The 16,626-nt window shown below is 46.3% G+C and overlaps 1 protein-coding gene across 2 annotated transcripts in view; it reads right to left on the bottom strand.

Annotated features, from left to right (window-relative positions):
• Positions 1-7,787, bottom strand: part of BLTP3A (bridge-like lipid transfer protein family member 3A) — a 66,419-nt gene extending 58,632 nt beyond the window's left edge. For both annotated transcript variants that reach the window (XM_047795079.1, XM_047795080.1), the window contains exon 1: positions 7,601-7,787. In XM_047795079.1, the coding sequence (XP_047651035.1) occupies positions 7,601-7,644 (44 nt within the window). In that variant the 5' untranslated portion in view covers positions 7,645-7,787. The remainder of the gene's footprint in view (positions 1-7,600) is intronic.
• Positions 7,788-16,626: the final 8,839 nt, after the last annotated feature.

Here is a 16,626-nt window from a genome sequence, read left to right as displayed (position 1 = left end):
TTTCGCCATCTCTAGGGCCGCTCCCGCAGCACATGGAGGTTCCCAGGCTAGGAGTCCAGTCGAAGCTGTAGCCACCAGCCTATGCCAGAGCCACAGCAATGCCAGATCCAAGCCACGTCTGTGACCTACACCACAGCTCACAGCAACGCCGGATCCTTAACCCACTGAGCAAGGCCAGGGATCAAACCTGCAACCTCATGGTTCCTAGTCGGATTCGTTAACGAACCGAGCCACAGCCACGACGGGAACTCCATAATCATGGTAGTTTAAAGCTGTGCAGTATAAGTAGACTTATATAATCTAAACAGGTAATTCACCTCTGTAAACATCTAACACACGTTCAGAAGTCAAAAAAGGACAAAGGACAATGATCAGAGCTGAGCCTGCAACCTACACCACAGCCCATGGCAATGCCAGATCCTTAACCCACTGAGCGAGGCCGGGGATGGAACCTGCATCCTCATGGATACTAGTTGGATTCGCTTCCACTGCACCATAATAGGAACTCCAAAAGGATGTTTATGTATGTATAACTGGGTCACACTGCTGTACATAACAAATTGGCAGAACACTGTAAATCAACTATAATTAAAAAATTTTAGAAGCTCCTGTCATGGCTCAGCAGAAACGAATCTGACTAGTATCCATGACGATGTAGGTTCAATCCCTGGCCTTGCTCAGTGGTTAAGGATCCAGTGTTGCTGTGAGCTGTGGTATAGGTTGCAGACGTGGCTCAGATCTGGCGTTGCTGTGGCTGTGGCGTAGGCCAGTGGTTACAGCTCCGATTCAACCCCTAGCCTGGGAACCTCCATATGCCATGGGTGTGACCCTAAAAAGCCTAATAATAATAATAATAATTTTTAAAAAGAATAAAGACCAGGAATAAAAAACAAAAACTATGAAATCTGAATTTTAGTTTCTTAAGATAAAAAGTTATGCCAATGGGGTACTAAGCTTACAGAATAGAATGAAATTATTTAATATCCAAGGTAGTCTGAAGATAAAATGTTTAACAAAAACCTGAGTGCCTAAAGAACAGCCCCACTGGAGTTCCCTGGTGGCCCAGCAGTTAAAGGATCTAACATTGTCATTGCTGTGGCATGGGTTCAACCCCAGGCCTGCGAACATCTACAGGCTATGGATACAACCAAAAAAAACGAACAGCCCCTCCTTTTTATTTAAGGTACATGATTGTTATTTTGACAGGGAGCAAAGCTTCACATCCATTCCAAGTGAGAAATGTTATGGGTTAATGGTTACAACTTACCCGAATCATTTTCATTGGACCCGCCCAATTTGAACATTTATTCAAAAAGATCTTATGTTTTCAAGGTTCTGACATTTCCATGTGACTAAAATTTACAAATATATCAGAATTTGAAAATTAGACAGAGGCACAAATAAATTGGCCATCTGGTTTACCACAGATGAAGTAAAGAGATTCTCAAAATATATCCACCAGAAAAGCTAAAATGAAAAAGAGGAAAAATACCAGGTATTGGCAAAGATGTAGGGCAACCAGAACTTCTGGTAAAAGTGCAATTGGTACAGCCACTTTGGAAAATGGTTTGGCAATATCTATTAAAATTTAACATACACGGAGTTCCCGTCGTGGCTCAGTGGTTAACGAATCCGACTAGGAACCGTGAGGTTGCAGGGTTCAGTCCCTGCCCTTGCTCAGTGGGTTAACGATCCGGCGTTGCCGTGAGCTGTGGTGTAAGTTGCAGACGCGGCTCGGATCCCACGTTGCTGTGGCTCTGGCGTAGGCCGGTGGCTACAGATCCGATTCGACCCCTAGCCTGGGAACCTCCATATGCCACGGGAGTGGCCCAAGAAATAGCAACAACAACAACAACAACAACAACAACAACAAAGACAAAAAAAAAGTTTAACATACAGGAGTTCTCCTATGGTGGGTTAAGGATCCAGCATTGTCACTGAAATGGCCTGCATTGCTGCTGTGGCACAGGTTCGACACCTGGCCTGGTAACTTTCACATGCTGTGGGCATGACCGAAAAAAATTTAACATAGACATATAGAAATCCCACTCTTAAGTATATCCCCAAGAAATACGTGTTCATTTTTTCACTGAAGGATATGTATTAGAATGTTCCTAGTGGCACTATTTATAAGCATAGCCCTAAACTAGGAACCTATCCAAAGGTCCATTAACAGTGAAATGTAGAAATAAATTTAGGTCTAGTCACATAATAGAATACTATACAGCAATTAAAAAGGAAAATCTACAAATTGATACAAGAGAGATTAACTTCACAAAAATAATGTTGAAGTCAGACAGGACCATATACACTCCATGATCCCATTTGTATAAAGTACAAAAAAAAGACAAAACTAATCTACATTGTTAGAAATCAGGACAGTGGCTACGCTTTGGTGGAAATAATAATGGAAGATGAAACAAGGGGGCTTCTTGGTGCTGTTCCTTCATGTGGGTGCTGGTGACAAGAGTATGTTCAGTTCGAAATACTCAATAGATTAGAAGTATTATAGCAGTAGGGTGATTAAAGAGTGCACCTCTAGAATGACAGTGACTGTGTTTGAATCTCAGTTCCATCACTTATTAGTTATGCTTTGGGGCAAGTTATTTAACCTCTCTGCGCCTTTCTTTTTTTCTCCCCTACCCATGGCATATGGAAGTTCCCAGTCCAGGGATTAGATCTGAGCTACAGCTGCAACCTATACCACAGCTGTGGCAATGCTGGATCCTTAACCAACTGCACCACAGCAGGAACTCCTCCATTTCTTCATCTATAAAATGGGCCTAATATGTCTGAGATTAGTCTGAGAATTAAATCATCATAAGACTTGGAAACTACTTATTCACACAGTTGGCTATTATTAAATATCTGCTAAGTAAATAAAAGTACTTATCCTCAAACAACACTACAAGAAGAGGAGGGAAACAAAGACATCCATGATTTCACTATTACTAGAAAATGCACAGAATAATTATTTGGTGATAATAAGTAAAGTCTTGTATAAAGGTGGCTGACCTGGAAGCTGAGACTAGGCCTACAAACCTTCACCTAAACAGAACCCTGGGCAAGCGGTCAGCCTCTCTGAGCCTGCAGCTCCCCGCTGTCCACCATCTGGCTGGCTCAGACAGTTCCTTCAGGCTGATGAGTAATAATGAGTAGAGGAGGCACTGATCAGAAACTAAGAGTGTTGAGTTCACAGTCAGGCTCTCTTATTCTCCAGAAGGACTCTGAAAACTTCTATACCTCGGAGTTTCACCTAATGCTTTTTTTTTTTTTTTGTCTTTTGTCTTTGTTGTTGTTGTTGTTGCTATTTCTTGGGCCACTCCCGCGGCATATGGAGGTTCCCAGGCTAGGGGTTGAATCGGAGCTGTAGCCACCGGCCTACGCCAGAGCCACAGCAACGCAGGATCCGAGCCGCATCTGCAACCTACACCACAGCTCACGGCAACGCCGGATCGTTAACCCACTGAGCAAGGGCAGGGACTGAACCCGCAACCTCACGGTTCCTAGTCGGATTCGTTAACCACTGCGCCACGACGGGAACTCCACCTAATGCTTATATTTTTAAAAATAGCTACCATGTCTATCAGCCATGTCTCTGTCACTCTGGGTCACATTTCCAGCAGCCACTTAGAGTAAATAATTAAGACTTCTGATGGGTTTCTACAAGAGCCATTTGGCTGAGGTGTTTTCATCCACACCATGGTAGTGTCCCTAGCTTCTCTGGCCATGTTATAATAGCTACTTTTTATTACTACTTCCATGCCAGACACTATAATAATACTTTATCCCCAATTCTCAAAAAAAGTCTGCCAGGTATGTATTATTCTTCCTTATTCTCATCTTTTATGGATAAGAAAACTAAGGTTCAGAAAGGCTGCTCTGGGGAGTTCCCGTCGTGGCGCAGTGGTTAACGAATCCGACTAGGAACCGTGAGGTTGCGGGTTCAGTCCCTGCCCTTGCTCAGTGGGTTAACGATCCGGCGTTGCCATGAGCTGTGGTGTAAGTTGCAGACGCGGCTCGGATCCCACGTTGCTGTGGCTCTGGCGTAGGCCGGTGGCTACAGATCCGATTCGACCCCTAGCCTGGGAACCTCCATATACCGCGGGAACGGCCCAAGAAATAGCAGCAACAACAACAACAACAACAAAGACAAAAAAAAAAAAAGAGAGAGAGAGAAAAAAAAAGAAAGGCTGCTCTGTTCATCAGGGGGCAGCTGGAAGGTGAATCTAGCCTGTCCAGCTCCAGAAAAAATGCTCCTTCCCTGAGCCATAGTCCCTTGACTTACTTTACAATCAATCACACTTCTTCTTACTTGTACAACAAAAAGACATGAGCTAAGGCGATCTAAAACAAGAATAATCCAATTCTGTGAAAAATCCATTTTGGATATTTTTAAGTGATTACTTTTGTTTCTGAGTAAAGGTCTCCTCCTGGGTCTGTTTAAATGAACACTGTACATTGAAGCTATTTGTATTACACAGCTGCCATCCAAAGCATAGGATAAAGCCCTTCGAAGACATTTATACTTCTTCCCTGCTAAATCTCCAGTGCCCAGATCAGCACCTGGCCTGGAGTGGACATGTAACAAAAATGTCTTGAATACATCCTCCTTAAATCCTTTACCAAACACTCTACCAATAAGTAGGATGCATTCCAACAAGATACTTTACTATCTGAAACTTCATGACCAAAATTAAATGTAATATGCAAGTCACGGGGATATTCTTCCTGTGGTAGGATACTCCTCCAGGTCAAGTGGCACTGCCATCATCAGCAAGAAGTAATTATTAAACACCTACAAATATTACTTAACATAGTAACCCAGTATACATTCTCTCTTTCCCCAGCAGGTTTGGCAAGCCACAGAAGCTACAGTTCCCCTCCAGGCAGGCCAGCCTCTGTAGGTGTAGTAGAGACCATACAGTGACACACATGTCACAAGCAGGATCAGGCAGCTTTTCCAAGTTAGACCACCAGAAAGGTCTCAGGAGTTTGATCTTTCCCCCAATGAGACCCACGTCCTAGCACCTTTTCCTTAAGCCTTGAAACTGCAGCCCTGAATAACCTTCTTCTCCTCCTCCTCAGTCAACCACACAACCCTGAGGAAATAAGAAATTTCTGCCAATGTCCGATATACCTATTCTCACTTCATCTAAAAGAGATACTTTATTTACTAAGGATCACTGAATGTGTCAGCACATACTATTAAAATTTCTTTTTTAAAACTCCATCTTCATAGAGAATACACAAAATATGTGTGTCCTACAGGGGAAAGTATACCAGAATTAGGAAGTCAAGTTCTATTTCTCTACTTTAAGGTCCACTGCAACTTGGGCAAGTCACTTTTCCTCAGTCATAAAATGAGGGGTTGAACTAGTCAGGGGTTATTCACCTAATTCCAGGATGCCTTATGGGGTTAAGGCATGTGCTTTAGGGGTTCTCAACTCTCCCCATCCAGGGAACTTATATAAAAAATTACCTGTTTGCATATGTGGATTTTTCTGGAGAAGTCTATGGCTTATATCAAATTGTCACACAAGTTGTGGCCCAAAAAATAACCATAGCTCATGTTTTATTGAGAACTTACTGTGTGCTAGACCCTTCTATATCAACGCATGTAAGTCTCACAATAACCCTTTGAGTTAGATACTATTATTATCCCCACTTTACAGTTGAAGAAAGTAAACCAGAAAGAGCCCTGGCTCTTAAACACAGCACTACTTTAGGTGAGATCACCTCTAAACCCTAAAATTCTCTGATTCTATGCTTTTTCAAAATAGTTCATTAGTGGTTTTCTTTTAGCTAAATTTTCTGTCTCATTTCACAATCATTAGTCCTACACTTAAGTCTTTACACAGACCAGCCAAACTCATGGAACACTCAAATGTCAGCTGAAAAAGAATATATTAGGGAATTAACCCAAGTAACAGGTCCAAAGGCACTTTCTAGCTCCAGCTTCCAATGTGCTTTTACTTTCAAAAGATGTATCTGAATCTAAATACTAATTAAATTCTAAAATCAAAGTAACAATAAATTAGCCAGACTGTCAGCCAGAAAAGGCAAAGGGGTGGTAGCAACAGTGTTTCACACCACTAACCAAGGCAATGAGAAGAGGAGGAAAGATACATTAGTGCAAGGCCTGGGGTCCCATATTGACTGACTTCTCCCCCAAATTCCACCTCCAGAAAACCACTGACCCCCTAAAGCCAAGGCTGGGATCAGTCTCCACTTGGGAGACAAAGACTGTCTAAAGGTATCAAGGCATCACCAAGCCCTGCCTGGAATAAGGAGTTGAAAAGGAAGTGAAAGGCTAGATTCCAGTTCTTGTGGACACCAGTTCTTGACAACCCAGAATCCTAACACAGGGGGCAGTGGTCACCCAGATTCAAATGAACTCTTTGGCCCACCACCTGGTTCCAGACCAAATGACTTGAAGGACATAACATTGCTTAGTAAGTGGCTACAAAGCAGAAGTGGACATCGTTAGTTCTTTCCACAGGCCATCAAAACACCTTCACATCTTAAAGGGAAGGTTGTTGAAACTTCATGCCCAGCTCTCATGACCTTTCTCCATTTAGTCTGTGATAAGGAGAAGAGAAGCAAAGGAAGGAGAAAGGAGATCAGAGGCTCGGCCCAGGGTGCAAGAACTAGACCTTTTTTCTAGGGCTGCACCCACGGCATATGGAGGTTCCCAGGCTAAGGGTCAAATCGGAGCTATAGCTGCCAAGCCTATGCCAGAGCCACAGCAACGCAGGATCCGAGCCGCATCTGCAACCTACACCACAGCTCACGGCAACGCCGGATCCTTAACCCACTGAACAAGGGCAGGGACCGAACCCGCAACCTCATGGTTCCTAGTCGGATTCGTTAACCACTGCGCCACGACAGGAACTCCATCCAACTAGCCTTTTTTCAAGGGTGATGCAACAGGGTCAGCCAGACGATGAAGAGGAGGAGCTGGGAGCTTCTGGGAAGGAGAAACCAGTGCCCGGGTTGGAAATCTGGGCGGAAGAATGGGTCATGCAAGACTGGATGACAGGGTCATCTAGACCGGGCCGGAATGAAGGGTCTAGTCCGCGGCATAAGGAGGAAGAGGAAGGTGGGGAGGGGATAGTGGGCGGGTAAAGAGGCGGGCTGAGAGCCCGGAGGGAGGGACAGCGGGTCCTTAGCGCAGAGGAGACCACAAGGGGTGGGCAGGGAAGGGTGTAAAGGCGGGGGCCACGGAGTGACGGGCAGAGGGCCCGGGGGACAGACATGCAAGGGGACGGGGTGACCTGGTGGGCAGTGTGGGACCTGAGGGCGCGAGCAGCCGGTCAGGGCACTCTGGGCGTCGGCAGGGACCGGGGTTGCTAAGACGAGGAGGAGAGCCTGGGCTCCCGTGCACAGGCAGGGGCGCCGGGTCCCCGAGGGCCCAGGGCGAGGGAACAGCAGAGCGGTGACAACGGTAGGAGCCACCGGAGCGGGGAGGAGACTGTCCGGCTCGAGTTGAGGCGGGGATGGCCGCGGAGTCCCGGCCCGGAGCACGGCGCAGGGGGGGAGGGTCCAAGGGGACGAGGAAGGGCCCGGGACCGCTGGGGGCCGGCGCTGGCGCTCTCACCGGGACAGGTGCTTCAGGATCTGCTTCTTAATGAGCCCGGCCATGCCGGAGCCGCGGCCCGCGTGGAAGGCAGGCGGGCAGCTGCGGCCTCCTCAGCGACGGAGAAGAGGCGGCCCCTCACCTCGCCGCGGCGCGGGGACCGGATGCCGCCGCCACAGCCGCCGCCATGGCGCTCTCCTGCCCCTGCCCGGGCGTCTGGAGCTCCGCCACGATCCCACCCACCCGCGCGGCGACGCGGAGCTCGCGCGCCGCCCGCCCGGCTCGCGACCGCGGCGGCCTGGGGCGCGCGCTCTGAGAGGGGATGGCGCGGCGGCGGGAGCGCGCGCGGCGAGGGGCGGGGTCCCCGCTCTCCCTCAGCTGGCATCGAGCGCCTCCCGCCTGGCTCGCGGCGGGCCGGGGACGAGCCCTGTTGGAGGGGCGCGCGCGGCGGCGGAGGGGCGCGCGCGGCGGCGGGGGCGCGCGCGGGGCGGGCGGGCGCCCTGCTCTCCCTCAGCCTGTGGTCGGCCTCTCAGTGGTGGGAGATCCGAGAGCTTCGCCTCTGAGCTTCGGGAGGTACACACCCCGGCAGTAGTCAGGAAGTCTCAGGGAAAGGCGGCGTGTAGTGTTTTCAGGAACTTGCTAGCTAATTGCATACCTCCTGGCCCCTTCTCATTCATTTCCCTCACACGTTCACTCATTTGTTGAGCACCAGCTCACCGCGCTCCGGGATGACGCTGGAGTGAAAAGTAGAATCGGGGCGCTCTGCTGCCTGTGTTAAGGGGTGAGAGCGGGCACCCCTTAGCCTCTACCTGGTTAACCAGTGGGTACTCGTTTTATTTGGCACGGGGGTGCACTGCAGAGACAGCACAAAGGGAGACTAATTTTATTTTATTTTTTTATTTTATGGCCGCACAGGCGGCATATGGAAGTTCCCGGGCCAGGGATTGAATCCCGGCTGGAGCTGCCATCTACCGGGCCGCTGCCAGAACAAGGAACACTTTTGGGGAGGGAGGGCTTTTTTAGGGCCGCGCGGCACATGGAAGTTCCCAGGCTAGGGATCGAATCAGAGGTCCAGCTGTCGACCTATACCACAGCCACAGCAACGCAGGATCCTTAACCCACTGAGCGGGGCCAGGGATCCAACCCGCACGGACAATATATCAGGTTCTTTTCCGCTGAGCCACGAAGGAACTCCAGAACAAGGAATCCTTTAACCCACCTCCCGGTGCTGGGGATTGAACCCACACCTCCGCGGTGATCCCAAACCGCTTCAGGTGGATTCCCAACCCACTGCATCACAGCTGGAACTGAGAGACAGAACCAAGGACTTTAGGGATCAACTTGGTTTTACAAATAAGGAAACTGAGGCTTAGGGAAATAGTTGAAAGAGCTTATTCAAGGTAACAGCTCAAGACTAGAACCCAAGTATTCTTACTCTCAGCCCCATGCTACTTCCACTCTATTTCGTCCATACACTTTATTTTATTTATTTATTTATTTATTTATTTATTTATTTATTTTTGCTATTTCTTGGGCCGCTCCCGTGGCATATGGAGGTTCCCAGGCTAGGGGTCGAATCGGAGCTGTAGCCACCGGCCTACACCAGAGCCACAGCAACGCAGGATCCGAGCCGCGTCTGCAACCTACACCACAGCTCACGGCAACGCCGGATCCTTAACCCACTGAGCAAGGGCAGGGATCGAACCCGCAACCTCATGGTTCCTAGTCGGATTCGTTAACCACTGCGCCACGACGGGAACTCCTCGTGCATACACTTTAAAAAGTTAACCCAGGAATTTCCTGGTGGCCTTGCGGTTGGGGATCTGGCACTGTCACTGCTGTGTTGTGGGTTCGATTCCTTGCCAGGGAAATTCCTCATGTGGTGGGCCCAGCCAAAAAGAAAGGAAAAACAAAAAAAACAAAAAACGGCCTAACCCATATGCCAGGGACACCTGTAGATTCTGGCAAAGGTGGGAGGGTGGCAGTTTTCTAGACTTAAACCTTTAAGCAAAAACCTGAGCAAAATACTCTCCAAGAGAGGATTGTAAGTAATTTGGCAGTCAGTTAATTTTAAATTTATTCACTTGTGAATAGGTAATACAAGAACCTAACTCAAAAATTAAGTCTCCTCCCTCCCCTGTCTTCAGCCATCAATTCCCCTCCCCTAACAGTTATGACTCCAGAGATAGTCTAAACATGGTGACATGGCGAGCCATGTAAATATTAGTTTTGTTTTGCTGTTTAGGGCCACACCCGCAACACATGGAGGTTCCCAGGCTAGGGGCTGAATCCGAGGTACAGCTGCCGGCCCATGCCACAGCAATGCAAGATCCAAGCTGCTTCTGCAACCTACACCACAGTTCATGGCAATGTCGGAATCCTCAACCCAGAGAGAAGCCAGCTCTCGGACCCACAACCTCATGGTTACCTCATGAATCCTCATGGAAACCTCGGATTCGTTTCTGCTGCACCACAACAAGAACTCCAATGTTAAATTTTTCTAAATAAATAAACAGACAATGCATTCGTGTGCCTATCTCTTAGTCATGGCAAGTTCAATTTTCCCCATAAGTCCCCAAATTACCTTTTAATTTACATACTAATTTTTACGGTCTCAGGTATGGCATATGGAAGTTTCCAGGCTTGAGTCGAATCAGAGCTGCAGCTGCCAACCTACACCACAGCTCACAGCAACACCAGATTGTTAACACACTCAGTGAGGCCTGGGATCGAACCTGCATCCTCATGGGTACTAGTCAGGTTCATTTCTGCTGAGGCAGGACAGGAACTCCCCCATTGGCGTTACTTGATTGTCACAGCTTCTTCAGCTCCAAGTCTGGTACATAGGAGGCAAAAAGAAAACCTGGAGAGCGTATTATGTCGTTCCGTTCCCCAGGTCCCAAGTTCCCTAGCAAGTCTGCCTTCTCTCCACCTTTCAGGGTTTCTTATGCTTTTTAGTCATATACAATGTCCAGGGTTTCAGATGTAAGAAAAGAAAAATGACATCAATTCCTTCCTTCTGGAAGCAGAACTCAGTACGTTTTTAAAAACCTTTTATGTCAAAGTAATTATAGACTCACAGGAAGTTAAGATAACACAGAGAAGCCCAAGTACCCTTCACCAGCTTTCCAGCAACGGTTACATCTTACGTAACTACAGTACATTGTAAACCCAAGAAACCGATACTGGCATGTGTGTGCCCGAGAGCGTATGTTTGTGTCTCTTTAATCAGGAATGTAGACTTGAGTAAATACTACCACGACAGAGAGACAGGACTATTCTACCACCACAAAGATCTCCTTCATGCTCCCCCTTTATAGTCACTCCCTGCTCCCCCACCACCCCCAACACCCTTGCTAACCCTTGGCAACTACCAATTTGGTCATCTCAATAATGTCATTTATATAGGGAATCATGCAGTAGGTGACCTTTTCAGAATGGCTTTTTTCACTCAGCATACTGCCCTTGAGATCCATCCAAATTGCTGAATCAATAGTTCATTCTTTTTTTTTTTATTGCTGACACGGTCCACAATCCATATGTGCTTTAAACACCTAGGTGATCAATTTCAGACCCAGTATCTTCCCTCATCTGCTTGGTAGGATGGCCACATATCTAAATTCATGACTAAAGACACATTTGTACATACTCTGCTTTGTACAAATGAAAGAGGACATACATAATGCCCAAAGAAAGATTATGCAAACTAGGAAAGATAGTTCATAAAAAACTCAAAAGCACGAGGGTTGAGTAGCAAAGAGATAAAACTGCTGTCTATAGTTTTCTTGAGTAGTGTCTAGTTTGTGGTAGCTATGACTTCAAAACGACTTATAACAAAGTGCACATACTTAAGGTGTACAGGAATTCCCTCATGGCTCAGCAGGTTAAGGATCCAGTGTTGTCACTGCAGAGGATCAAGTCACTGCTGTGGCATGGGTTCGATCCCTGGCCTGGGAACTTCTATATGCCACAGGCACAGCCAAAAAATAAAGTGTACAGTTTTTAGTTTTGACATGTATACACATCTGTGAAGACATCACATCAAGATAATAAAATATCCACCATGCTCAACAGCACTAGCTGTTTGGAGCAACACTGGCCTTGCTGCTCTAATAGAATAAGTAGACTCCCACTTCAAGGTCCCTGTACTTACTGGAAAGCTTGAGCCCTAGGCATTTGCCTAACTTCCCCCCAACAACTATTCACTGTCTTTCCCACGGAGTCATCTCTGATCTGGCACTCCCTATGCCACTTAACCTGCTTTATTTTTCTTTATGGCATGTACCACCTAACATTGGTATTTTTGTTTATTGTCTGTCATCCCCTTTAGAATGTAAGCTCCACAGGGAGTTCCCTGTGGCATAGTGGGTTAAGGACCTGGTGCTGTCACTGCAATGGCTTGGATTGCTGATGTGGTGTGGGTTCTATCCCTAGCCCAGGAACTTCCATATGCTGAGGGCATGGACAAAAATAAAAAAAAAAAGAGAAAATGTAAGCTCCCTAGGAGAAGGAAGGACTTTGTTTTACTATCATGTTCCCATCACTCAGAACAGTGTCCAAATGCAGAGCAATGTTAGAGGGGCAGACCTGAGGCAGGCTAGCAGGACAAGCTCATCAATTATTACTCTCCTCCTAGAGCACCTTTATCAGTTAGGTAGGTTCAACTGCATATAACAGAAAACTCAAGATAACAGATGGCTTCCATAAAAAAGATGTTTACTTCTCCTTCACATACAAGTCTAAGGTAGGCAGTACATGGTACCTCTCCAGTCACTAGGGACCTATGTTCCTTCTATCTTGCCAACATCATCTTTAGTTGCCAATTCATGGTCCAAGAGGTTGCCTGCATTTCAAACAAACATCATATCCACATTCCTGACAACAGAAAAAAGGGCAGAAAAAAAGCATGTTCTCTCCTGCCACATGGCCTCACCTAGCTACAGCTATGGGAAATGTGCTATTCATCCAGATAAAAATTACACAGGCTATTATTAAGGATGGTAAAAGATACTGGGGTGGGCAATCAGTAATGTCTAATCACTACTCCAGGCTCTTCCTTTTGTCCTCTTTACAAGCTTCTACCTACCAGCAGAGGCCCAAGAGATAAAAGGCATGAAGAGGGGGAAAATATAGCAATTGAGTATAAAGGTAAAATTCTTTATCCTACCTTTTACTTCTTTATTCTTTCAACAAGTACTAGGATGTGATGTTTAGGCAACAAAGAGCAGGGGTAGATGAGGAAACTTGTTTCTTGGGGTCACTGTGAAAGCTAACTACTTACAAACAGGAGTTCCTGGTGGCCTAGAGTTTAAGGATCCAACTTTGTCACTGCTGTAGCTCAGGTCACCACTATGGTGTGGGTTTGACTCCTAGCCTGGAACCTTCATATGCTGCAGGATCGGCCAAAAAAAAATAGTAAGTACTTACAAAGGACTGAGACTTTGGCCTCTGTTGAGTCCAAAGTCTCATTACTAGATGAGGATATAAGTCAAGGGGCTCTTCTTGACTGGCAGCCAGGACAAGGTATTTATTCAAAAGGAACAAGTATGGAAAAACTAAACAATCATCTGATGGGTAATGAAAATTACTGTCACCAATGAGGAGCAGATGGCTGTGTGCCTGCTGCAGACGTGATATCCCAGGGACACCACTGGGAACACGGACCAAAACGTAATCATGAGGAAATATCAGGGAAACCTAATATGAGAAATGAGGAACATTCTATTAAACAAAAGCTGGTGAGGAAGTTCCCCTGTGGCTCAGTGGGTTAAGAACCTGACTAGTATCCATAACGATAGAGGTTCAATCCCTGGCTTCGCTCAGTGAGTGAAGGATCTGGTGTTGTCATAGGTCTCAGTGTAGGTCCCAGACACGGCTCGGATCCTGCGTTGCTATGGCTGTGGCATAGGCCGGCAGCTCCAACTTGACCCCTAGCCTGGGAACTTCAGCATGCCACGGGTTCAGCCCTAAAAAAAGAAAAAGGAAAAAAAAGGTGGTGAGACAGTCAGAGTCATAAAGGACAAAGACAAGCCGAAGGATTATTCTAGATTAAAAGACACTAGAAGATATGACCAAAAAATGAAGTACATTATTCCAGAGAGGATTCTGTAAACTAAGAACAATGTTGGAACAATGGAAAAAGTCAAAACATGGCTGGTAGATTAAGTTATTGAATCAGGTTGATAACTAAACCACAGCTGTGTATGAGGGTATACTTTTTTTTTTTTCTCTCTCTTTCTAGGGCCACACCCACAGCACATGGAGGTTCCCAGGCTGTGGGTCGAATCGGAGCTGCAGCCACAGGCCTCTGCCATAGACACAGCAACCCAAGATCTGAGCTGCGTCTGAGACCTACACCACAGCCATGGCAATGCCAGATCCTTAATCCACTGAGCGAGGCCAGGGATCAAACCTGCACCCTCACGGATACTAGTCTGGTTCGTTACTGCTGAGCCACAACAGAAACTCCAAGGATATACTTATTCTTTTTCTTTTTTTTTTACAACTGCACCTGCAGGATATGGAAGTTCCCAGGCTAGGCTCAAATCTGAGCTGTAGCTGCCAGCCTATGCCGCAGCCACAGCAACGCTGGATCTGAGCTACATCTGTGACCTACACTGAAGCTTGTGGTACCACTGGATCCTTAACCCAACTGAGAAGGCCAGGGATCAAACCTGCATCCTCATGATACTACGTTGAGTTCTTAACTCGCTGAGCCACAACAGTAACTCCTGGAAATACTCATTCTTAAGTAAAGGGCATGATTTAAACAATTTGGTCTCAAATAGAATGTACACATAGAAGAGAAGGCAAAGAGTGCAAGCACAAATAATAAAGCAAGAAGAAATGCTAACAGCCAACAAAAGGTGATTTAGGGTGATTCTGGTCAAAGGGTATAATATATAAGCAGTTCTTAAATTTTTCTGTAAGTTTGAAATCCACCACCCTGACCCTTGAAGAGCAAGAACAAGGAGTTCCCACTGTGATGCAGTGGGTTAAATATCCAACTGCAGTGGCTCAGTGGAGGTGCATGTTCCATCCCCTCCCTGGCACAGTGAGTGAGTTAAGGATCCGGTGTTGCTTCAGCTGTGGCACAGGTCGCATCTATGGCTTGGATTGAATCCCTGGCCCAGGAACTTCCATATACTGCAGGTGCAGCCATAAACTTAAATAAATAATTTTTTTTTTTTTAAAGAGTGAGAACAAGTAACATTCAGATTATTCCTGTACTTTTTCTTTTTAATGGCTGCACCCACAGCATGTGCAGGTTGCCAGGCCAGGGACTGAACCTAAGCTGCAGCTGTGGCAACACCGGATCCTTTAACTCACTGCTTCTGGCCAGGGCTCAAACCCTCTGGAGCACCCCATGCTGCTGCAGTCAGATTCTTAACCCACTGTGCCACAGCAGAAATTCCCTCCTGTACTTTTCAGATCAGCTATTGTGCATTTGATTCTAAACCAGAAAGTCTAACCTTTTTAAGTTTTCAATTGAGAAGGAAAGAAATGTCTCTAATTAGTTAATATTTATTAAGGTTTTCAGGAGTTCCTGTCGTGGCTCAGTGGTTAATGAATCTGACTAGGAACCATGAAGTGGTGGGTTTGATCTCCGGCCTCGCTTAGTGGGTTAAGGACCCAGCGTTGCTGTGAGCTGTGGTGTAGGTCGCAGACACAGTTCGGATCCCGAGTTGACATGGCTCTGGCAGAGGCAGGCGGCTATAGCTCCGATTAGACCCCTAGCCTGGGAATTGCCGTATGTCACAGGTGTGGCCCTAGAAAAGACGAAAAAAAAAAAAAAAAAAAGGTTTTCATGTAAAACAATATACCAGGCAAGCCTTCAGAACACACTGCCAGAGAAACCTAAGGTAGGCCATGCTTTTTCTCTTCTGTTCACCAAATAAAAGATACCATCTGACTGAAGCTATATAATTGGGACAAACACTTAATCACTACTGGACTTGTTCCATACAAGATGACCAAATTATCCTGTGGCTCTATGCAAGGATCCCATTTCTCATGCAGCCTGGAATCAAGGGGACTGGCATTCTGACAAACCATTAAAGCCAGGCAGTAGACATGATGACAGCTTAGACTTTAACTACCCTCCCGATGGCCCTGGATCTGTTCACAGAAAAGGAAATAAATATGTTATTCCACACTGACACTAACTTCTTCAATTCTTGATGTCTATTGGTATTCTGGTTTGCACCTATAAAAATTCTCACATTACAGCAGACTATTTCATTTCAACTTGTCTTTTTAGGGCTATACCCCCAGCACATGGAGGTTCTCAGGCTAGGGGTCAAATCATGGCTGTAGCTATTCGCTTATGCCACAGCAACACCAGATCCGAGATGCATCTGTGACCTACACCACATCTCACAGCAACAGAGTCTCCAACCCACTGAGCGAGGCCAGGGATCAAACCTGCGGCCTCATGGATGCTAGTCAGATTCGCTTCCGCTGAGCCACGACGGGAACTCCTTGACTCATATTTTAGAATTAAAACCAAATGTCTAGGAGTTCCCGTCGCGGTGCAGTGATTAACGAATCCGACTAAGAACCATGAGGTTGCGGGTTCAATCCCTGGACTTGCTCAGTGGGTTAAGGATCCGGTGTTGCCATGAGCTGTGGTGTAGGTCACAGGCGCGGCTCAAATCCCGCATTGCTGTGGCTCTGGCGTAGGCTGGCAGCTACAGCTCCACTTGGACCCCTAGCCTGGGAACCTCCATATGCCGTGGGAACGGCCCAAGAAATGGCAAAAAGACAAAAACAAACAAACAAAAAAAACAGATGTCTAAAGGTATAAATCAACAGCAGTAAATAGGTTCATCTTCTTCACAGCCTCTTACAAAGGAAGTGTCTTCTAATCCTTCACTGTAATAGTTTGCCCTAGAAGGAGTTAAGAAACAAAATAAAAAGAACTTATTTATTCCCACTTTTGACCACTGTAGCTAAATATGTTAAACTTTTAAGTTATCATGTGGTTTTTCTGAAACTATATAAAACAATTTCTTCAGCTAGAAATGTTTCTAGAGTGGATTTTTCAA

Source organism: Phacochoerus africanus, chromosome 9 (genome assembly GCF_016906955.1).
Source record: "Phacochoerus africanus isolate WHEZ1 chromosome 9, ROS_Pafr_v1, whole genome shotgun sequence".
In the NCBI taxonomy this organism is placed as follows: domain Eukaryota; kingdom Metazoa; phylum Chordata; class Mammalia; order Artiodactyla; family Suidae; genus Phacochoerus; species Phacochoerus africanus.
Note: the sequence above shows the minus strand (reverse complement) of the source record. Positions and strands in the feature narration are given on the sequence as shown.